Raw genomic sequence first — 24308 nt, 5'->3', positions numbered from 1 at the left:
TTTTCTGAGGACAAACAGCCTTTGAAAAAACATGAAAATTTTCATGAAATATCACTGATGTGGCTGTAATGTTTTGTTTGGCAGGGAAAAAAATCAATTTTTTAAAATGGTTTCAGAAATTCTTTTTGAAAATGTTCTCAGGGTAACGACCACATTTGTTTCTTTACAGAAAGCCAGGTGTTTTTTTTTAAGGAGAAAATAAAACACTGTCTGGTCCTACATATCAGGGAGAGGAATGAAAACAAAATCTGCAAAAATGGGTTTATTTAGAACCCTTTGCAATGAAAACAACTTAGACATTCCATTCCCGCCCCCCCAAACTATTTTAATCTTTTTTTACCAGCTCTATCCTAGTGCACTGTGCTGGGTAAATGTCTATGATGATGTCTGCCCCTTCGTGGCTGGTGCATAAAGAAAAGATCTTTAGTGTCATCTTCAGATTAATGTTCATTATGACAGGTCTATAATGCTATGTAAGAGCTAAGTATAATTATTATAACTGCCTCCCTGATTGGCTACACGGGCCTAATTTTCATCTCAGACAGCCAGTAGGAGTACTGGTGCCCTTTGCCTGTAGACCAATTCACCCCAGCACCATAGTTTTCATGGGCTCCACTCAGGTGTAATCCATTCAGGTTGGACACATGACAATCCCTGTACCACCAGGACCCTTTAAAGGCTTCAGCACAGTTAAGTACAGACAAGTCGTTGTCATGGTCGTAGGTTGTAAACATCATACCATTGTGTTCAGTTAAGGAATCCCCTGTGGAAACAATTGGGTTTGTTTATTACATGTTTTTACAGAGACAAGGTGGATGAGATAATCTCTTATTGTTTATTTTTTACAGCTCAGTTCCCACAGCCCAGCCTGGTGGCTCTTCAGTGGAGTTACTAAATTTCTCCTTTCACCCCACAGCAGAACTCTCCCTTGGGTGCAGGAGAGAGACTGCAGTTCTACTTCCAGTGAGGAACATTTTTCACCAGGCCATATTTGGATCTCAGTTACACCACTAACTCATTGCAGTCAATGTGCTCAATCCTTCGGTGTCCTGAAATCAGTTTACACCATTGTGATGGTCTAATGTGAGCCCAATGTGCTCCTAACACTAATAGCTGAGCCGGGAGCCTGCGGAAGATTCAGGATCATAGAATCATAGACATGTCAGGCATGAAGGGACCTTGAGAAGTCATCAAGTCAAACCCCCTGGGCTGAGGCAGCACCAAGTAAATCTAGACCGTCCCTGAGAGGTGTTTGCCCAACCTGTTCTTAAAAACTTCCAGTGATGCAGATTTCACACCCTCTGTTAGAAACCTATTCCAGAGTTTAACTACCCTTATACTTAGAAATTTAATTCTAATTCTGATTTAGTTCTCTTTACCGCAGATTAAGTCCATTACTTCTTGTCCTACCTTCAGTGGACATAGAGAACAATTGATCACAGTCCTCTTTATAACAGCTCTTAACGTATTTAAAGACTGTTACCAGATTCCCGCCCCCCCCCCCCCCCCCAGTCTTGTTTTCTCAAGACTACACATCACCAGTTTTTTAACTTTTCCTCATAGGTCAGGTTTTCTAAACCTATTATCATTCTTGTTGCTCTCCTCTGAACTCTCTTCAATTTGTCCACATCTTTCCTAAAGTGAGGTGCCCAGAAGTGGACACTGTTCTCTGGCTGAGGCCTCACCAGTGCTGAGGAGAGCAGGACAATTCCCTACTGTTTCTTACATGCCACGCTCTTGTAAATACACCCCAGAATGGTATTAGCTTGTCGTGCAACTGCATCACATGGTTGACTCATATTCAATTTGCGATCCGCTCTAAATGCCAATTCTTTTTCAGGAATACTACCACCAAGCCAGTTATTCTCCATTCTGAAGTTGTGCATTTGATTTGTCCTTCCTAAGTGAATCACTTTGCACTTGTCTTTACTGAATTTCATCTTGTTGAATTCAGACCAATTCTTCAATTTGCCAAGGTCATTTTGCATTCTAATTCTGTCCTCCAAAGTGCTTGCAACCCCTCCCAGCTTGGTGCCATCTGCAGATTTTATAAGCATATCCTCCACTCAATTATCCAACTCATTAATGAAAATATTGACGACTACCAGACCCAGGACTGACCACTGCAGAACCCCATTAAATACACATTCCCAGTTTGACAGCAAAACATTGATAACTACTCGAGTACAGTCTTTCAACCAGTTATGCACCCATGTTATGGTAATTTCATCCAGACTGCATTTCCCTAGTTTGCTTATTCCAAATGTCATGTGGGATTTTGTCAAAAGTGTTACTAAAATCAAAATATATCATCTCTACTGCTTTCTCCTTATCCACTAAGCCAATAACCCTGTGAAGAAGGGAATTAAATTGGTTTGTCAGGATGTGTTCATGAGAAATCCATGGTGGTTATTGCTAATTAATCCTAATGTCCTGCAGGTGCTTAGAAATTGATTGTTTAATAATTTGAGTGAGTGTCTTTCCAGGTATCAAAGTTAGGCTGACTAGCCTACAGTTCCCTGGGTCCTGTTTGTTCCCCCTTTTAAAGATAGGTATGATGTTTGCTGTTCTCCAGTCTTCTGGGACCTCTCCCATCCTCCAAGAGTTCTCCAGATAATTATTAATGATTCTGAGATTGTTTCGGCTGGCTCTTTAATTCCCCTAATATAAGTTTCATCAGGCCCTGCTGACTTGAATACTTCAAACTTATCTAAATATTCTTTAACCTTTTCCCTCCTATATGGGCTTTCATTCATTCCCCCTTGTTGTTAATAGTGTGTTGAGTATGTCATCACCAGTAACTTTTTTAGTGAAGACTGAAGCACACTAGCCACGAAACACCTGAGCCTTCTTGATGTCATGAGTTATTACCTCTCCATTCCTGCTAAGTTGAGGAACTACACTTTCCTTCATCTTTCTCTTGCTGCTAATGTATTTAAAGAACCTCTTTTTCCTGAACTCTATTTTCCCCAGATTGTCTTCCCATAGGACCTAATCCATCAGTTCTCCGAATTTGTTAAAGTCTGCTGTATTGAAGACCATTGTCCTTCTTCTACTGTTTTTAGTCCTTCCTTTCTTAGAATAAAGAAATCTGTGATTTCATGATCACTTTCACCCAAATTGTCTTCCGCCTTCAGATTCACTCCCAATTCCTCCTTGTTAGTTAGAATTAAGTTTAAAATGGCTGTTCCCCCTGGTTACTTCCTCCAGAAAATGGTGTCCCCAACACATTCCAAGGACTTATCAGAAATGTTGTGTTTTTCTGTATTGCTTTTCTTACAAACGTCTGGGTAGTTAAAGTCCCCCATGACCATGTAGCAAGAGGTCATTTCTATTTTTTTACCCTTTTTCTCTTTACCCAGAGACTATCTGCCTGGAGCAGAGAACAAATTTATATATTCTTGCTGTATAATTCTACACCTCCTCCCTTTTTACCCTGCCTGTCTCTCCTAAACAAGCTATACCCCACTATACCAATATTCCAGTAATGAGACTTATCCCACCCAGTTTCTGTGATACCACTTAAGTAGCAATTCTTCTACTATACTAATCATAGAATATCAGGGTTGGAAGGGATCTCAGGAGGTCATCTAGTCCAACCCGCTGCTCAAAGCAGGACCAATCCCCAACTAAATCATCCCAGCTAGTGCTTTGTGAAGCCAGGCCTTAAAAACCTCTAAGGAAGGAGATTCCACCACCTCCCTAGGTAACCCATTCCAGTGCTTCACCACCCTCCTAGTGAAAAAGTTTTTCCTAATATCCAATCTAAACTTCCCCCGCTGCAACTTGAGTCTGCCACTTGCAATCCTTCCAGTTCTTCCTGTTTGTTCCACATCTGCCTGGCATTTACATTTCGGTATCTGAGATGTTGAGCAGATTTCTTTACTGATTTCCCACTTCTTCCTCCTCTGACCCTACATGCCCCTCCCCCCCCAATCTAGCCTTCTGTTAAGGTGGCCCTTTTTTATGCTTAACTCTTGGTTTTTGTCACCTGTACTTTTAAATCTAGTTTAAAACCCTTCTCCCTAGTTGGCTTGTGGGTGTGCCTAAGTAATCCTGCAGTGATCTGTAGCAGACTCTGCATGCCACAGAATATTCCTGTATCTGGTATCCAAGAGTCCGGATGCATCGATTGCTTGAAATGGGGCTTATCTACCCACCCAGTGACTTGTACCAATCCTGGTGTGTCTACTTAGTTTATTTCAGATATTTCTATGGGGCATTAAGGTCTAATGTAGGAAAGCAACCAGCAGGAGGCAGGATATCCATATTATACTATATGTTTTGTAGTCACTAGACCTTGTATTCCTCCTATAATACTTCAGTTGCAGAATAACTGATGTTTCCTGACAGACATCACCTCCACAGATTACCTCGCCTTTTGCTTCTGCCACTGAATATTCTGAATGCCTCGGATGAAGTGAGCTGTAGCTCACGAAAGCTTATGCTCAAATAAATTGGTTAGTCTCTAAGGTGCCACAAGTCCTCCTTTTCTTTTCGCAGATACAGACTAACACGGCTGCTACTCTGAAACCTGAATATTCTGCATCACTTTCGCTTTACATTTTTCCATCTGCTACAAAGGGTAAAGAATAAGCTCAGAACCTACCTGCAGTGCCATTCACAAAGTCTCCAAGGATCAGCTTGTATTTCTCATTCTCCCCTGTAATTTTGAATGATGAGAAGAGAGCAAATTGATAGTTGGTGCCAAAATCTCTGAGATCGACGCGAAGCTCGTTGCGACCTTTAGAAAACAATTTGAAACCAAAATGTTCAGCACCTTCCATTAGTGTTTATTACTGTTATTGATTGTTTCTGTTGCACAAGCCCCTAAAGGCTCTACACACAAATCAGGCTCCCCTATGTTGGGACCATTATGATCATCTAGTTCGAATTGCCTGCATCACACACATCACAGAATTCCACCCACTGATTCTTGCATCAAGCCAATATCTTCCTATCGACTTTATCAATTCAATTTCCATCCACCAACCTGACCTCCCTATTAAAAACCTGCTCCATGTTATGCTTTGCAAAGGTAGTTCAGAATCGATGACCTCATCCAGGCTGTAGCATCCCTTATTGCTGTACTGTGGGCGAACCACCCGAGGACAAAATGCTGCTCCAGGAATCATGACAGGATCCAGGCCATCTACCACAGCATTATTGGTTTCAATGGCTTTGTGTGGCAGGACTGGGCTGTAAGGAACAGGCAGGGATGTCTGCAGTAGAAGTGTTACCTCTACCGATAGTACAACTCTATACCCTGTATCCATGGCTAAAGTGTGGGAACAAAACTTGGTGGAGAAGGTTGCTGTAAGGAAAAGAATGCATCGGTGATGTCTTTACCAAGGGATGTCAGCAGGTGGATATTGTCGTTCCCCAGCCAAAATTCTGACATCCGGCTGCCAAAACCTCTCTTGTATGAATTCCAGTCACGGTAAAAATCCATGGAGCCATCCACCCGTCTCTGGAACACCTGCAGGGAAACAGGAGGCTCTTAGCTGGGAAATCCCACATTGTTTTCCATCCTACAGAACGAGGAGTAATGGTCTCAAGTTGCAGTGGGGGAGGTTGAGGTTGGATATTAGGAAAAACTTTTTCATTATGAGGATGTTGAAGCCCTGGAATGCGTTACCTAGGGAGGTGGTGGAATCGCCTTCCTTTGAAGGTTTTAAGGTCAGGCTTGACAAAGCCCTGGCTGGGATGATTTAGTTGGGAATTGGTCCTGCTTTGAGCAGGGAGTTGGACTAGATGACCTCCTGAGGTCCCTTCCAACCTGATATTCTATGATTCTACTAGAGCAGAAAACCAGAAACTCTGAGACTGTAAATCGTTGGATGAGATTTAACGTGGTGAGATCTATTTCAGCCTCAGGTGACTATCGCAGAGGGAGGCTTGTCTCAGAGGATCATATTAAATCTTGGCTGCAACAGCACTAGATTAAAGGATCACATGGTCCGAAATCTACAGCACTGGACTGGCAATTAGGAGACCTGGGTTCTATACCCAGTTTTGCCACTTGAGTAAGTCACATCACCTCTGCTTTCTCTCTGGACTGCCTTGTCTATGGAGACTATGAGCTGCAAAGGACAGGGGCTGTCTCTCAGTATGTGTGTTCAGCACCCAGCGCAATGGGACCCTGATCTTCATCGGATTCTCTAGGCACAACTGGGATATAAATAAGCACAATAATAAATTGGAAGGTTTAAATGTGAGATACATTCAGGGTTCAAATCCCTCGTCTCCTCATCTCCCTAGAATGCTCTCTGTACACTTGAGAGAGCAGCTGATGCATCATGCCTGTGACAGAAGTGGAAGGAAGAAGGAAATCTGGTTCTGGAGTCTGGGCAGCTATTGAGGAGGCTCTGAGAGCCAGGCAGAGAATAGCCAGGAGAAGGGAAACCTGTGTCAGAGCAGTGACAAATGTCTCTTCAGTTGGGGTCTTTTTGACTCTAAAGCTCTGGGTTCCCTCCATGGAACCCATTGTGTTCACAACCAAGATAACTGGAGAATTTGACAAGGACTAGGGAGGATTAGAAGGGCTCAGGAAGTGTCTGTGTTTTTATTTCAGCTAACCATGGGGAGCTAACAGCTTCAGAGTTTCTGTCCGCATGCTTTTCTTCTAGCTGCAACCCACTGGCTAAGGGCCACCTCCCATTCTTGGGACACAAAATTGTTGTTCAAGAAAAAACGTCCAATGAGCTTCATTATGCTCTGTTCTTACAATCCATCCTCCACCATCTGTGTCCATGTCACACAGCACGGTCATGGCATTACAGTCACGGGGGTAGATGGTGTACCAGTCGCTCATGATGTTCCCTCTAGCTAAGAGCTCCTTGCAGTTCTTTGCTCCTGGTTGAAAGAGGAATTGAAATATGTAAATTGATTGTATAACTCTCTTTGGAGCAGGGATTCATAGGCTGCTTTATGTTGCACTGAGGGCCAGATCAATTGCAGAATCGGGTAACTGGAAAAGAAGCTTTGAGTCATCTTCTCCTCTCCTCCACACTGTAGCATATGGGAATTGGGTAGTATCCCTTTAAATAGTTTGTGGTTCCTCTGTGTTCTATCTTTGGAAATCTACCACAGCAGCAGCGTATGTACCTAGCGAGGCTTTTCATACTCTCTGTAGTAGCAAACGAAATGATTTAGACTCCAGGGTGCCAGTCTGGTTTGTATTAACTTTGTTTGAAAGAGGAAACTCCTGTCAAACCCCATGTGTTCTGTGTGAGACCAGCGCAACCTGAACAGAGGATTGGCTCAAAGCATCTTGAAAACTCATGGAAACTGTAATGTGCACAAAGACTTCTACTGGAAGTGCCCATGCAGCCATTTTGAAATCCCTCTCTGAGTCAGAAGGGCTTCCCGTCATTATGTGACTTGGTTGAACACTCACCCCCAAAGAGTATCAGATACTCACAGAAATACTCACATCAAACAGTTTGCAAGTGACCCCACTGGCTGAAATGTATTTCCACAAAAGATTCACTGGCCACCTAAACACCTTCATTTTAAAAGATTAAAGTCTCTTTGCTGATAGTTTGAGAACAGCAAATAGGGTAAATCGCAGATGTATTTTTTTGTAATTTGTCTACCTCTAATGGGTTTTCATGTTTGGGTCTCTGGATGAAATGAGATGACATTCAGTGGTCATAAGAAACTCTCACCTTTCTGACACTGCATCTCTTCCAGCAGTTCCTCTCCTAGTCACGAAAAGAAACACTGTAGAAAGTGAAATGGAACCAGAAAATGTTCTACTGTCTTTTAAATTATGTAATTGGCCACCAGGTACAGCTGGGATAGCAAAGTACTCGTTATCTTGAAAATGCACTAGACAGGTTTTTAATTGTGAAAATCCAAGTGCTAATGGATTCACACACATTTCTGATCTGAGCCTTCCAGCCTGAACCATCAAGACAGCTCTCATTATGTACCAACGCTATTTTGTAACTCCCTCATGAGGCTCTTACTTGCAGGGCTAAGAATTGGTCCTTAATAGACTAAATTAATTGCTGGTCAGTAACTAGAAGCAATGCCCACAAAGTCAAGGGAGTTATATATGCTTACGCTAGCTGAGAATTTGACTCAGTACTTTTTTTTTAAAATTCCAAATGACAATGGGAGAATAACAGTTAAATAAAGTACTGGTAGAAAAGTGGTCATTCCTTTAACTGGACATTTAAACAAGATCCATTTTTTTGTGATTCATACTCCGCACTCCCAGTATGTTGGAAATATAAAGAGAGGTAGGCAAAAGTAACCTTCTCTAGGATACACAGCCAGATCTACAGATTTCACTTACATTTCAGCTGTTCTCTCTCATACCAAAGGTCATCTGGCTAGTGTTGTTCCAGATGTTACAACACATGGATGGCCACCTGTTTTTTGTAGGCACAGCTATTTCTCCCTTTATAGATCCCAAATCTTACAGGAGGATGGATATTGATATTTTGGACATGGTAACTATTGTGGACATGGTATCTATTCAAGAAACAAGCCTTTTAAGCCCCTTAATTTTTAGTGCTGCAGAAATAAAACTGAAATGTTGTGCTCAGTATAAAGGAGAGTGCAGAGGGTCTCACCAGGTATTCCAGGAGGTCCAGGGTCTCCCGTGTCTCCTTTATCTCCTAAAATATAAACTCAGAATAAGATCCTTCTTTTGCCTGGAGGTGACCTACATAATTCAAGATTTCACTGCAGCAATCACTTGGGTTTAATGGTGTAGGGGGCTAGTTCAAGGCCTATGCGCCACCTACATTCTGCACAATCTGTTAAAGCTGGTGTTTTGTGGGACTTAAGTGATGCATTTACAGTGTTGCCAACACTCAGGATTTTATCATGAGTCCCATGATAACTATTGTTTTCCTTAAAGCCTGGGGTCCAGTGGATATGACATGATTTCAGCCTTCAGTCTGAAAGAAAAAGTAAGTTTCTAGTCCTTGAGGCTTTGAACAAATCTTCAAAATGTGACCCCAGTGCACCCTAAAGGCTCAAAAAGCAGAAGGCAATAAAAAGGACACCACAGCTATCATTTGTACATAATCTCATGATTCTAAAACAATCTCCTGATTTTTGATGAAACTGACCCAAGATTTTCAGACATTTGGGGTTCGCAGGACTGCATTAATCTTGTCTTGTCTTCTGCATTGGCTGAATTTCACCCTTACACTATGTCTATACTGAAGTTGGGACCTATTTCCTGTGACTACACTGGACCTTGTGACATATCAGACATTATAATTAGAGCTGGGTGAAATTTTTCCAGCTAATATTTTATTCACCAAAAAATGCAGTTCCGTCTCTCTAACAGTTCATGAATTGGGATCAAATTTGTTAAATACATTCAGCTAAGAAGAAGAAAACCTTCCCACATACTCCAAAAGTTTTGTTTCAACGTTTTTGAAATGTTCCAATGCTTCATTTTGGAACACCGTTTTGTTTTGTCATTTGGCTATTAAACAACAAAAAAGGGACATTCTTGTTCAACTGGAACCAATTTCATTTCAGCTTTTGTTTGTCATAAAGTGCCCTGCTCTGCAGTGAGAAGAATCATCTGAGGTCTCTCACCTTTCACTCCATGGGGGCCAACAAGACCTCTTTCTCCTGATTGAACAAAAAATAAGATAGTAAAGACAGATCAGAGATAGCGAGATCTTGAAACTGGATCAGAACTGAAGTTCTATTGAAATAATAAAAGCTTTATTGTCAAATATAGAGTGAAGGGAAGCTGTGGTCGGGGGAGGGATAGCTCATTGGTTTGAGCATTGGCCTGCTAAACCCAGGGTTGTCAGTTCAATCCTTGAGGGGGCCATTTAGGGATCGGGGCAGAAATTGGGGATTGGTCCTGCTTTGAGCAGGGGGTTGGACTAGATGACCTCCTGTGGTCCCTTCCAACCCTGATATTCTATGGTGGTTTTTGGAGCCCAGATATTATAGGAATTGGTGTTTTATAACTCACTCTAATTTATAACTAGCTCTAATATTTGATTAAAAACTTATTTCCTGTTCTTAGGTCACCTAATAGAAAAACAAAGTTCTCTTCCCTTTGTTACTTTACCTTTTCGGCCAGCTTTTCCTGCCTTTCCAGGGAACCCCGGAGGTCCCAGTTCTCCTGCAAACACAGAAAACTGACTGAATATTTTCCAAGGTATTGTAAATACTGAGTACATAATCCCCACCCACCACTTCAACCTGGAATTACAATAACCCACTGGTGTCGAAATTCAAATAATATATCTGCATCTGGCTCCCTGGAGTCCCTGATCTCTAAGGTCACACAGTGAGCAAGTGAGAGAGTGGGGAAAACACCAGAGGACTTGGTTGCCAATCTGATACCCCAAAGGGAATGGACAATATTTCAGAGCTTGAAGCTCCAATCCCTTACCAGTGGATATGGGAGATTTGCTATGTGATTTGGGCAGAGTTTCCTCATATCAGGATCAAGAGGAATCTCCAAAGTCAGAGCATACTACAGAAGTAGTTCCCATTTATGTCAGCACCATCCATGGCTGATTCTCATTCAGTACCTGTATTTCCTGCAGTTCCTTGGTCTCCTCTGGGCCCTATAGCACCCGGAATTCCGGGGCAGCCTTGCACAATGGTAAGTTTCTCGGTACCGTTGAGACCCACTACCCTCACCTCTGGGGAAAGAAATGAACCCATAATCAATTATTGTTAGCTTCTCAGGACCTGAAACTTTCTGCAGAAATCCAGAGGGATACAACCAGCAAATGAAAGCCTAGACAGTTCCTTGATTTTTTTTCTCTATTAGTGATAAATCCAATATTTTTTTCAGTTTTATGCATTTCAGAGACAATGCCCTAATATTAAAAGTTGGGGGTTATTACTATTAGTCTTTGTTTTAAGTTATAGTGAAAACAAAAGTTAAAAAGAAGTTATTAAATATTTGTATTTAAAAGAAATCACTTCAGACTTAATTTTGATGTACACATCCCTCTGCAGTGTTTGCAACCCAACCATTGCAGCATTGTGTCAGTTCATGAGAATTAGTTAACTACAGAGAAACAAAAGTGACATTGACTAGTCAGTTCTCATTATGTAAGCGGAATGAAATGCAGAGGAAAAACAAATAGCTGCCATTCAGTGAAAAACTGTCCAAAAGTAAATTAATTTAAAAAACAGTTGCTCTTACAAACACAGGTAATACATTTGAAAGAATTAAATATGTTTTTTAACCTAACAGTCCCCTCCCTACATTATATATACATTGTGAGTTTTAAAATTATTAATAGGCACATCAGTGAAGAAAAATAGAAACACACCTGTCAACGGTATTGAGCTCCATCAATGTGGACATTTTTGAGGTAAACAAAGTGGGGAAATGGTTTATATTTCCTGTGATATAGGAACTCCACTTGCCCAATTTGGAACTTTTTGGGTAGAAATTGTACATAGCAAATGATTTTCAAAATGATCATGAATGTAAGAAAATGAAATGCTGCTCGGAAATAATATTAAAATAAACCTTCAAATGCTGCTGGATTCTCAACCCAAAGTGCAGAAATGAAAGTGTTGACATGGAAAGAATTGTGTAGTGGATTTGCGGTGATAGATACACAACAGTTGCGATTTTACAAATAATCATCTTAATTTGGTAAAGGTGAATTTTAAAAAGCAGAGGGATCTGAAATCATAGGCTCACTCTGAGCTTTGAAGATTGAGATTTTATTTTCCAGAATTTAAATCATCTTCCTGTGTGGGTCGGTCAGTCACCAGATTAGAAAGGCTTTGGCCCCAATTTTCAAAGGAGATGGGAGCTTTAGACAGAGAGATTCCAGCAGCAACATAGGGAGGTTAGAAGATAGTAAATGAGCATGAGGGAGAAGAGGTCAAGTCAAATATTGAAGAATCTCAATGAAGACAAGAGACAACATTTTCACAACATGGTTTGCGAAAACTGTGTCCTATTTACTGAATACCTCAAGTCTTTGTTGTGCACTTCTGCAATATAGATTAATTTCAACACAGGAGTTTTGTACAAAGAAGCTGTTCATTTTATTATTCAAAAAGCACCATGAGCAGGAAAAGCACTTTATAGATGTGTAGGACAACAAACATTCCTGAACGGTTCCCAGTTCTCCAGGGTCCAGGTTGGCAAGAGCCACAGTATGAAACGCTGTTGGGAACAGGATTGTCTTTCACTCACCTGGACAAGTGTCCTTAGCCTGACAAACCGTTGCTGCTAGACAGAGTAAAGAGAGGAGAGTTTTCAGAGCAGCTCTCCTCATGGCTAGTGCTGGTCTCTGCAATGGCAGCTCCACTTGTCTTCTCACCTTCTCCTCTCCTTTAATATTTCAGTCCCTTTAAGCCTTTTATATGCAATAACGATAGAGCCTAGAGCAAATAAAGCTCTCTGCCTCCAGCATCTCAGCGCCTTCTTCCCACTCTCCACATTCCAACAGTTTCCACAGGGATTTTTTTGCTGCAGCGGTCACAACTGGAGCTGATTAAATGACCTGATAGGAGACGTTCAATACTGGACTAGCAGCCGTTGCTTCCCCCGCACAGCAAATGCAGTATCGTGCAATGAGGATTATTGAACGGAGCCAGTCTGAATCTTTCCTCACAAAGTTGATTCCTGTCAATGTGTCTTCTGAAATAGTAAAATAGGGTGCCAAATAATGAGCCCAAACTGACTTTCTCCATCCCTTCGAAGCCCCCTGTTGACTTCAGTGGGAACCTTTGGGAGCACAAGGAGAGCAGGATTGGGTGGATTTACTCGCCAACTGCTCTATTACTATGATGTGTGTGACAGTAGCCACAGGAGGCCGCGTGTCAGATTGGACCCCCCTGTGCTGAGTGCTGTGCAAACCCCCAGTAGGAGCCAGTCATAGAGGGATCGGTTCCAAGACCAGAAGTGACCATTGTGATCATCTCGTCTGACCTCCTGTATAATGCAGGCCACAGAACTTCCCCAAAATAATTCCTAGGGCAGAGCTTTTAGAAAAACACCCAATCTTGATTTTAAAATGGTCAGTGATGGAGAATCTAGCACAACCCTTGGGAAATAGCTCCAGTGGTTAATCACACTCACTGTTAAATATTTACACCTTATTTCCAGTCTGAATGTGTCTAGCTTCAACTTCCAGCCATCTCTGCCCCAAAGACCTTACAATCTAAGCAGTGAAGACGAATGAATGATGGGGGGAAATAATTATTATCCCGATTTTTGCAGTGTTGTGTGTGCCTGTGTCATAGAACTAATAAATAATAACGATGCATGCCCAGGCCATATCTGCTGATATACCACTGCTGCATTTTTCTACATGTCCATGTGATTTTTCAGTGACTGCTGCATGGCAGACGCTCCAGATGGCAGATCACTGCCAAGGTTCATTTCTTTATGTGCATGTGTGTTTGCATGATTCCAGTCTGTACAGCAAGAAGGCAGCTGCTGTTCTGCCTGTGTGCAACGGATATTTCCTCTCTTTGCACTGGGGAAGCATGCTGACACTTCCCACTGTGGTATTGTGGTTTGTAATTAGAATCAGAGATCCAAAGCTGCAAAAGAGACTATTGGACGATATGAATAAAGCCCTAAGACTGTGTCAGGCAGCAGAAATCATTCAACAGCATAACAATAATAGAAGGAAAACAGAACAGACTGCCACACTGGATAGAGTGACATGAGAGACAAAAAACTGGCAAGCAGTCAGTCAGTACAAAACAAACAATGGAGATGCATTAAAAATGCAAAGCACAAGAGATTATAAAAACTTCAAAGATTGCTCAAGATGTGGACAAAAAACGACAACATTTTGGTAAGTGCTGCAATATTTGCAAGAAATACAATCATTTTGCCAACGTCTGCAACCAGGTTCAGCAACTGCAGAAGAGGAAGCGAAGCCTGTGTGCTTATGCAAGTGATCCAGGAAGGGAGCACAGACAACAGCTCAGGAGTCAGGAGTTCTATCTAGGAGCTGTAGCTGAAGAGGAAGGAAGAAATGAATGGACAATTTCCTTAGACACTAATGGGACTCTTATAACCTACAAATTGTGCACTGATGCCAGGTAAATGTTGTTTCAGGTATTAGTGTCAAAAGGTTGGAAAAAACTCAGGGAACATGGTGAGCAAACTGGTCAAACTGAAAGCTTATAATGGGGGAACTCCTTCCTACTACAGGTACATGTGTACTAGCAGTGACAGTAAAAGATCAAACAGAATTGTTAGACTTTGAGATAGGGAAAGGGAATAAAGCACATACATTGGATTTAAAAACGTGCCCAGCCCCTGGGCTGATACAAAGAGTGCACGTGGGTGAGGACGTAAGGGACACATTGTCCAGAACATTTGATAAAACTGTAATAGAAACAGGGGTGGAGTCAGACATAGTGCATGTCAGACGGATCAAAAAAGAATTGTCCAGCCTCAGGCAGGAAGTGTAAAGAATTTTCTTGGGCTACAGCTAATGATGGGACTTTACAGAGGGTATTAAGGCTATTAGTACAGGGTGGCCAGGACATTCCATACCATGTCCCTATTTACAGTTTAAAGCAGAACTATCTGTTCTTCGAGTGATTGCTCATGTGTAGTCCACAATAGGTGCGTGTACTTGCCACATGCATGGGTGTGGGAAGTTTTTCCCCAAGCAGTACCTGTAGGGGAGCTCCCCTAGTGACCTCTGGAGTGGTGCCTCCATGGTGCGGTGTAAGGGGCGCTGTGCGTTCCTCCTACCCTCAGTTCCTTCTTGCCGCCAGTGAAGGTGCTTTGGAACGGCTCTTCTCCAGCTTTGCTGCAGCTCTTCTTCAGAACTCTTGTTCCTTCAGTGTTTGTACCTGTAGTTAGTAGTTTGATTAGTTTTAGTTTAGTTTAGTTAGTGTGCCCGGGCTGGGGGATTCCCATGCCCCGGGGTTTAAGTCGTGCGACACTCATAGGTGACCAATGCCAGCAAGTGATCCACATATGGACTGTTTACGCTGTTTGGGTGAAACGCATCTCAGCGATCGCTGTAAGATTTGCAAGTTGTTCAAGCCTCAGACCAAGAGAGAGAGAGACATTAGGCTCTGAGCCATCCTGATGGAGTTGGCATTGACCCCGACTCTGGGGCGCCACTCCTAGTCGGCACCTGGTACCAGTCGGCACTGCTCCCCATCCATGGGGCATGCCAAGAAGGCTAAGAAGAAGCCTTCTCTGCTGCAGCACCGGAGCAAGACTGGGGGAAAGGCTAGACCCGTGTTGGGCAGTCCTTGGCCCCCATCGGCCTCTAGACCTCCCACTCAGGTCAAGCAGAGTAGGCTGGCCCATTCGGAGCAGGCTTCCCCGGATGTCTGGATGACCTCCACGCCAGAGGCCCTGCAGGTGGCCCGGGACATTATGTCCATGCCAGTACCAGGAGCACCACCAGTGTGGCCCCGCAGTCCAGAGGCAAGCTGCCGCTGGGATCTCCGCAGTCGCCCCGACTCGATACCGGTCACAGTTGAGGGAATGTTCCTGACGCCGTTTGCACTCAGCAACCGTCCTGTGTGTAGTCCACTCAGGTTGCCGTCAACCCCCACCAGGTTGTCTGGCCGGGTTCCGACTGACAGAGACTCCAGGCACCACTCCACCTTGTGGAGCAGAGACCGATGGGACCAAGGCAGACACCGCAGAAGATCCTCGTCTCAGAGCGGCTACTGTAGCCAGTCTTGACATGAATGTCGATGCCGTTCCCATTCATCATCTCGCTCCAGGACCCCGCCACAGCACTGCTCCTGCAGCCCTGGGCATCGATCGCTGACGCCTCGCTGTAGCAGATCCTCCCACCGGAGCTAATTGCAGAGCAGCTGGTACTGATGGTACCGTTCCTCCACATTGGGATCATGGTCTCGTGGTTGGCACTGCTCCCAGCGCCACCAGTTCTCCCAGTCCGGGGACAGCGGCAGGTCATACATCAGCCTGGCCTCCCTTCATAGTCATCTACTGATGGGTCAGGCCAGCCAGGCCGAACAGCCTGCTCTGCCGGTGCCAGAGCAGGTGCAGTGGTACCGGGCCCCGTGGCCGGCACAGTGGTACCAGTGGGCACCATGGCCCCCAACGCAGCCCGAAGTGGGGGCTCACTCAGTGGCCGGAGCCTCACAATGGCCATCAGCCAGCCTCTCCCAGCCTCCGAGGAAGGAGTCAGTGGGACGTGAATCTTCGGCGCCGTGCCCAGAGAGTGACCAGGTGGTGGATTCTTCGGTCCTGGTGCACACGCAAAGTACCGCGCCCGCCACCTCACCCTCCCCTGATGAGGCAATTACGGCCCTGCCTCCCTCCATCCCGCAGGAGGACTCTGAAGCCCACCAGGAACTATTGATAAGGTTGGCATCAAACCTCAACCTTCAGGCAGAGGAGGTGGAGGAGCCCTCAGACTCCCTTTTTAACATCCTGTCTGCTTTGATACTGGGCAGGGTGGCCTTGCCACTCCATGAAGGGGTGGGGAAAATTTCAAATGCCTTGTGGCAAACCCCGGCCTCATTGCCCCCCATCTCTAAGAGAGCAGAACGCAAGTACTTTGTGCCCACCAAGGGACATGGATACCTATACACCCATCCTGCCCCTAACTCCCTCGTGGTTGAGTCAGTCAACCACAGGGAGAGGCAGGGCCAACCAGCCCCCACTCCAAAAAATAAAGATTCAAGGAGGCTGGATTCATTTGTGAGAAAAATCTATTTGTCCTCGAGCTTCCAGTTACGGGTGGCGAACCATCAGGCTCTCCTGGGCTGGTATGAGTTCAATCTGTGGGGCTCTCTGCCCAAGTTCGAGGACTCCCTCCAGGAGCGTGACAGGAAGGAGTTCAAAGCTCTGGTGGAGGAGGGTACAGCGGCTGCCAGGGCAATCCTGCAGACAGCATCGGATGTGGCGGACATGGCCACGTGGTCCATGGCCTCCACGGTGTCCATGAGAAGGGTTTCCTGGCTCCTGCTGTCTGAGCTGTCCAGTGAGGCACAGAACTCCTTGCAGGACCAAGGCTGTACGATGGCAAGGCTCTGTTTGCGGAACAGATGGACATAAAACTGCATGGTCTGAAAGAATCCCGCACTACGCTTAAGACTCTTGGCCTCTATATTCCTCCGGCTAGACCTAAGTTTAAGCCACAGCAGGCTCCCACCCAGGCCACCCACTCTAAATATGAGCCCCTTTATAAAAAGTTGCGGGACTATAAGAAAAGCCCACAGAGGCAGTCTCAGTCTGCCCCCCAGCCTGGGTTCTCCAAGGGCAAACAGGCAGGGAAATGGCAGTTTTGACAGGATGCCCAGGGCAACCTACCAGTTCACATCAGGGATCCACCCACAATAAAGCTTCCCTTGTCCTACCGGTTGTGTGCTTTCCTCACGGAGTGGTCACAGCTGACTTCGGACCGATGGGCCCTCAGCACCATCTCCCGGGGCTATACCCTCCAGTTTACCTCTACCCCACCCAACCGTCCCTCCTGGGGGACCTCTCTCACGAGGCCCTGCTCAAGCAGGAAGTGGAGCAGCTCCTTGGCCTAGGAGCGGTGGAAGTGGTGCCAGTGGAGTTCAAATGCAAGAGGTACTACTCCCGCTATTTCCTTATCCAGAAGGCCAAAGGGGGGCTCAGGCCCATACTAGACCTATGGGGCCTGAACCAGTACATGGTGAAACTCAAGTTCCGCATGGTCTCACTGGCCTCCATCATTCCCTCCCTGGATCCCGGGGACTAGCACACCACCCTCGATCTGCAGAACACCTACTTCCACATCCATATATTTGAGGGGCACAGGTGCTTCCTCCATTTCACGGTTGGGCAGGAGCACTACCAATTTATGGTGCTCCCGTTTGGCCTGTCCGCTGCTCCCAGACAAAGTGTATGTCTGTGGTGGTGGCCTACCTCAGGTGCCGTGGGGGTCCAGATCTTCCCCTATCTGGACGACTGGCTGGTCAAGGGCAGCTCCTGGTTGCAGGTGCGGGATCTTGTGGTGCTCCTTCTGTCGACGCACGCCACTCTTGGCCTCTTGGTAAACAACACCAAGTCCACATTAGCCCTGGTACAACACATAGAGTTTATCGGGGCAGTCCTGGATGCCACGTTGGCCAGAGCCTCCCTCCCACCAGACAGGTTCAAGACCCTGAAAGGGCTCATCGACACAGTCACAAGGTTTCCAGTGACAACAGCCAGAGCATGTCTCCAGCTCTTGGGTCACATGTCAGCGTGCACATATGTGGTTCTCCACGCCAGACTCAGGATGAGACCCCTCTAGCTCTGGTTGGCTGTTCTCCCAGGCCAGACACAGGATGGACAAGGTGCCTGAACTGGTGATCGCCTCCCTGTGATGGTGGTCCTCCCCGGGGAACATGCTCCGCAGGGTCCCATTCAGAGGCAGGCCCCCGTCGATGGAACTGGTGTCCGACGCATCGGACCTGGTGTCATAAATATAAAGGGAAGGGTTAAAAATCCCTCCTGTCCAGAGGAAAAATCCTCTTACCTGTAAAGGGTTAAGAAGCGAAAGGTGACCTTGCTGGCACCTGACCAAAATGACCAATGAGGAGACAAGATACTTTCAAAAGCTGGGAGGAGGAAGAAAAACAAAGGGTCTGTGTCTGTCTGTACGATGCTTTTGCCGGGGACAGAACAGGAATGGAGTCTTAGAACTTAGTAAGTAATCTAGCTAGGTATGTGTTAGATTATGATTCCTTTAAATGGCTGAGAAAATAGCTGTGCTGAATAGAATGACTATTCCTGTCTGTGTGTCTTTTTTGTAACTTAAGGTTTTGCCTAGAGGGATTCTCTATGTTTTGAATCTAATTACCCTGTAAGGTATCTACCATCCTGATTTTATAGAGGTGATTCCTTTACTTCTATTAAAAGTCTTCTTGTAAGAAAACTGAATGCTTTTTCATTGTTCTTAGATCCAAGGGTTTGGGTCTGTGGTCACCTATGCAAATTGGTGAGGATTTTTACCAAACCTTCCCCAGGAAGTGGGGTGCAAGGATTCGGAGGATTTTGGGGGGAAAGACGTGTACAAACTCCGTTTTTTTCAGGAACCCAGATAAAGTTTGGTGGTGGCAGTGGAAATCCAAGGGCAAAGGGTAAAATTAATTTGTACCTTGGGGAAGTTTTAACCTAAGCTGGTGAAAGTAAGCTTAGGAGGTTTTCATGCAGGTCCCCACATCTGTACCCTAGAGTTCAGAGTGGGGAAGGAACCTTGATACCTGGTATGGGGATCCCATGTGGGAGATGTTCAGACCCAAGATCTGTGGTCTGCACAGGACCTGGCCCTCCACATAAACGTCAAGGAGCTCTGGGTGGTTTGGCTGGCGTGCGTGGCCTTCCGCTTGCACCTGGAGCGCAGGGTTGTCAGGGTTCTCACAGACAACATGGCCTTGATGTTTTACATCAACAGGCAAGGCGGGGTCCAATCCTCTGCCTGGAAGCCCTCAAGCTGTGGGACTTCTGTATAGCCCATGACATTTGCCTACCAGCTTACCACCTACCGGGTGCCCGAAACTCACAGGCCGAACACTTGAGCAGGGACTTCTCCTCTCAGCACGAGTGGTCTCTTCACCCAGAGGTGGTACACAGACATTTCCAAGAGTGGGGAACTCCCCAGATGAACCTGTTTGCGACTTGAAAGAACTGTGGCTGTCCCCGGTTCTGCTCCAGGGAGTGGGGGCTGGGACGGGGCACTATTACCGATGCCTTCCTCCTATCCTGGTCAGGCCAGTTTCTCTATGCCTTCCCCCCGTTCCCACTGATCGGCAAAGTTCTGGAAATGATAAAGACGGACAGGGCCTGGGTCCTCCTGATTTCCCCGGCGTGGCCCAGGCAGCATTGGCACAGGACCCCCATGAGCCTGGTGGTGGTTGCCCCGCCATGGCCATTACTGTACCGCCCGGACCTACTCTCCCAGGGCCAGGGCTGCCTCCTCCACCCCAACCTAGTGGTGCTCCACCTCATAGCGTGGCTGCTCAATGCTTATGCAGGGAGGAAAGGATGTGCTCAGAAGAGGTTCAGCGCATCCTCTTGGAAAGCAGGCGACCCTCCACACACGGAGCCTACTTGGCGAAGTTGTCTCGGTTTTACTGATGGGTGACTGAGGGGGGCGTTTCCCCATGGCTGCCCCGATCCAGCTAATTTTGGACTACCTCCTTCACCTTAGAGCCCAGGGCCTGGCGCCCTCGTCTGTGAAGGTGCACTTGGCGGCCATATTGGCCATCCACCTGCCGGTGCAGCGGCACACGGTATTCTCTCGTGCCATGACTGACCGATTCCTTAAGGGATTGGATCATCTCTTCCCATACGTTTGGCCCCCAGTCCCACAGTGGGACCTGAACTTGGTGCTGGCCCGGCTGATGGGTCCTCCATTTGAGCTGCTAGCCACATGCTCCTGGTCGCACCTCTCATGAAAGGTAACCTTCCTGGTAGTTATCACGTCAGCTAGGCCGGTCTCAGAACTCAGGACCCCACCTCCAAGCCCCCATACACAGTATTCCATAAGGATAAGGTCCAGGTCCACCCACATCCTTCATTCCTCCCAAAGGTAGTCTCCGCCTACCACATGGGTCAGGACATTTTCCTGCCTGTCCTCTGCCCCAAGCCCCATGCATCCAGTGAGGAGTGCTGCCTCCACATGCTGGATGTGAGATGGGCTCTGGCTTTTTACCTGGAGTGGACTAAGCCGTTCAGGAAGTCTTTGCAGCTGTTCATCGCCTTGGCCGAACACATGAGGGGTCGGCTGATTTCCACTCAGCGGCTCTCCAACTGGATCACCTCGTGCATCCGTACCTGTTATGACCTGGCGGGACACCCCCCGCCACCGATTGTGAGGGTGCCCTCGACTAGGGCGCAAGCCTTGTCAGCTGCCTTTTTAGCCCATGTTCCCATTCAGGACTTTTGCAGGGCTCCCACATGGTCTTCAGTTCACATGTTCACCTCGCATTATGCGATCGGCTCCCAGGCTAGGGAAGATCCAGGATTCTGCAGAGCTGTGCTCTGTCCCGAGAGTTTATGAACTCCTACCCACCTCCAGCAGATGCAGCTTGGAATCACCTATTGTGGAATGCACATGAGCAATCACTCGAAGAAGAAACACCAGTTACCTTTTCCATAACTGGTATTCTTCAAGATGTGTTGCTCATGTCTATTCCACATCCCACCCTCCTTCCCCCCTGTTGGAGTTGTCTGGCAAGAAGGGAACTGAGGGTGGGGGGGAGCGTGCAGCCCCCCTTATAGCACACCATAGAGGCACTACTCGAGAGGTCCCTAGGGGTGCTCCCCTACCGGTACTGCTACGGGAAAAACTTCTGACACCCATGCACGTGGCAAGCATATGCCCCTATTGTGGAATGGACATGAGCAACACATCTCAAAGAACACCACTTAGGGAAAAGGTAACTATGTTTTATTGATGGCATGTGGCTTAGAGGAAGTAGGAGAGTAGATGTTACAAGCTGACATGCTGACTAGTATACAGGAAGGGTACTTGGGTATGGCAAAATGTAAATACAGAGCAGAGAGAGACTGTATTGGCCACAAATGAACAATGATAGAGAAAACTGTTAAAATGTGTGAAAGATGTCAATAATACCAACTAAACAGAAAAAAGATCCTATGTTTTTACACAATGAACAGTTAAGAGCATGGTATGAAATTGGCATGGATTTATTTACCTATGTTGGTAAAAACTATGTTTTGATGGTGGATTGTTATTCTCATTGGCTTCAGTGAGGATGCTGGTGTTAATGCTGTGATCTTCCCACTCGCGATTACTGAGGGAATCCTGATTAGTTTTTGTTTTCCTCCACTGACTAACATACTTAAATTCCGCGGGTCGCCATGTCTGATCTGAGGTCACAGTCGGATAGGCCCCAGGGGCAGTTCTCCTGTCTGATAATGTTCCACAGTTTGATGGAAATGAATTTAAATAATTGTCAGGAGAGTATGGGGTTAAGCATGGAAAGTTGAGTCCCAGGTATCCTCAATCCAATGGTTTTGTGGAGAATGGTGTGAAAATTGTTAAATGGCTTTTGGAAAAGGCCACTGCCATGGGTACAGATCCATATTTGACTATACTGAACTATAGAGCAGCACCAATGAATCATGGACTGTCACCTGCAGAGAGCCTGTTTGGCAGAAAGCTGAAAACAAGACTCAGTAGTGATCCCGAAAGGCAAAACTGACTTAGATGCCCATCTATAAAAAGGGAAATAAGGCCAACCCGGGAATTACAGACCAGTCAGCCTAACTTCAGTTCCCAGGAAGATAATGGAGCAAATATTTAAACGATCAATTTGCGAACACAGAGGAGATAATAAGGTGATAAGTAACAGTCAGCATGGATTTGTCAAGAACAAATCATGTCATGCCAACCTAATAGTTTTCTTTGACAGGGTAACAAGCCTTGAGGATAAGGGAGAAGTGTTAGATGTGGTATATCTAGACTTTAGTTAGGCTTTTGATACTGTCCCGCATGACCTCCTACATGCTATGATGCCTCAGGCTGATTTGCTACTTTAAAAAAGTGCCAGGCAAGTGAATAGTGTAAAATCAGAGAGACACACACTTTTGGGGAGTGTTGTTTTTAACATGCTGGAAGGACCATGGAAAATACAAAGTGTGAAACCTGGATAAACAGCTTAGCCCACTGCACAAAAAATGCAGCTTCAAGCATTTTCCCTTTAAACATTTACACTTGCCTTGTCGTGCTATCAATAGGTGAGTGGGGTGTGTGGCTTGTGGTCCCCAGTTATTCACACATTTATCCAGGGTCTCTCACCTTTCAGTCCAGATCTCCCAGGATCACCTTTTTCTCCTGATCGCAGAAAAGATAATAAAAAGGATTACTTGTGGCACCTTAGAGACTAAACAATTTATTTGAGCATAAGCTTTTGTGAGCTACAGCTCACTTCATTGGATGCATTCAGTGGAAAATACAGTGAGGAGATTTATATAGATAGAGAACATGAAACAATGGGTGTTTATCATGCACACTGTAAGGAGAGTGATCACTTAAGATGAGCTATTACCAGCAGGAGAGTGGGGGTGGGGTGGGGTGAGGGGAGAAAACCCTTTGTAGTGATAATCAAGGTGGGCCATTTCCAGCAGTGGGGGGGGGGGGGGAGGAATAAACAAGGGGAAATAGTTTTACTTTGTGTAATGACTCAACCACTTCCAGTCTCTATTCAAGCCTAAGTTAATTGTATCCAATTTGCAAATTAATTCCAATTCAACAGTCCCTCATTGGAGTCTGTTTCTGAAGTCTTTTTGTTGAAGAATAGCCACTTTTAGGTCAGAAATCGAGTGACCAGAGAGATTGAAGTGTTCTCCGACTGGTTTATGAATGTTATGATTCTTGACATCTGATTTGTGTCCATTTATTCTTTTATGTAGAGACTGTCCAGTTTGACCAATGTACATGGCAGAGGGGCATTGCTGGCACATGATGGCATATATCACATTGGTAGATGTGCAGGTGAACGAGCCTCTGATACTGTGGCTGATATGATTAGGCCCTACGATGGTGTCCCCTGAATAGATATGTGGACACAGTTGGCAACGGGCTTTGTTGCAAGGATAGGTTCCTGGGTTAGTGGTTCTGTTGTGTGGTTGCTGGTGAGTATTTGCTTCAGGTTGGGGGGCTGTCTGTAAGCAAGGACTGGCCTGTCTCCCAAGATTTGTGAGAGCGATGAGTCGTCCTTCAGGGTAGGTTGTAGATCCTTGATGATGTTTTGGAGGGGTTTTAGTTGGGGGCTGAAGGTGACGGCTAGTGGCATTCTGTTATTTTCTTTGTTGGGCCTGTCCTGTAGTAGGTGACTTCTGGGTACTCTTCTGGCTCTATCAATCTGTTTCTTCACTTCAGCAGGTGGGTATTGTAGTTGTAAGAATGCTTGATGGAGATCTTGTAGGCGTTTGTCTCTGTCTGAGGGGTGGAGCAAATGCGGTTGTATCGTAGAGCTTGGCTGTAGACAATGGATCACTTGGTGTGGTCTGGGTGAAAGCTGGAGGCATGTAGGTAGGAGTAGCGGTCAGTACGTTTCCCATATAGGGTGGTGTTTATGTGACCATCGCTTATTAGCACCGTAGAGTCCAGGAAGTGGATCTCTTGTGTGGACTGGTCCAGGCTGAGGTTGATGGTGGGTTGGAAATTGTTGAAATCATGGTGGAATTCCTCAAGGGCTCCGTTTCCATGGGTCCAGATGATGAAGATGTCATCAATAGTGCAAGTAGAGTAGGGGCATTAGGGGACGAGAGCTGAGGAAGCGTTGTTCTAAGTCAGCCATAAAAATGTTGGCATACTGTGGGGCCATGCGGGTACCCATAGCAGTGCCGCTGATTTGAAGGTATACGTTGTCCCCAAATGTGAAAT

At 45.7% G+C, this 24308-nt stretch overlaps 1 protein-coding gene across 1 annotated transcript; it reads right to left on the bottom strand.

The window, feature by feature from the left end:
• Positions 1 to 515: 515 nt before the first annotated feature.
• LOC102932317 (ficolin-1-like) lies at positions 516 to 12251 on the bottom strand. Its single transcript, XM_043530816.1, has 10 exons — positions 12170 to 12251; positions 10530 to 10643; positions 10061 to 10114; positions 9571 to 9606; positions 8586 to 8621; positions 7671 to 7706; positions 6728 to 6855; positions 5350 to 5479; positions 4610 to 4744; positions 516 to 763 (listed from the first exon to the last, which is right to left on the bottom strand). Exons 1-10 carry the CDS (start codon positions 12249 to 12251, stop codon positions 516 to 518), a joined length of 999 nt encoding a protein of 332 aa, XP_043386751.1.
• Positions 12252 to 24308: the final 12057 nt, after the last annotated feature.

The sequence above is a fragment of the Chelonia mydas genome, chromosome 16 (genome assembly GCF_015237465.2).
Source record: "Chelonia mydas isolate rCheMyd1 chromosome 16, rCheMyd1.pri.v2, whole genome shotgun sequence".
Taxonomy (NCBI): Eukaryota; Metazoa; Chordata; order Testudines; family Cheloniidae; genus Chelonia; species Chelonia mydas.
The sequence above is the reverse complement of the archived record's forward strand: the minus strand, read 5'-3'. Positions and strand labels throughout refer to the sequence as shown.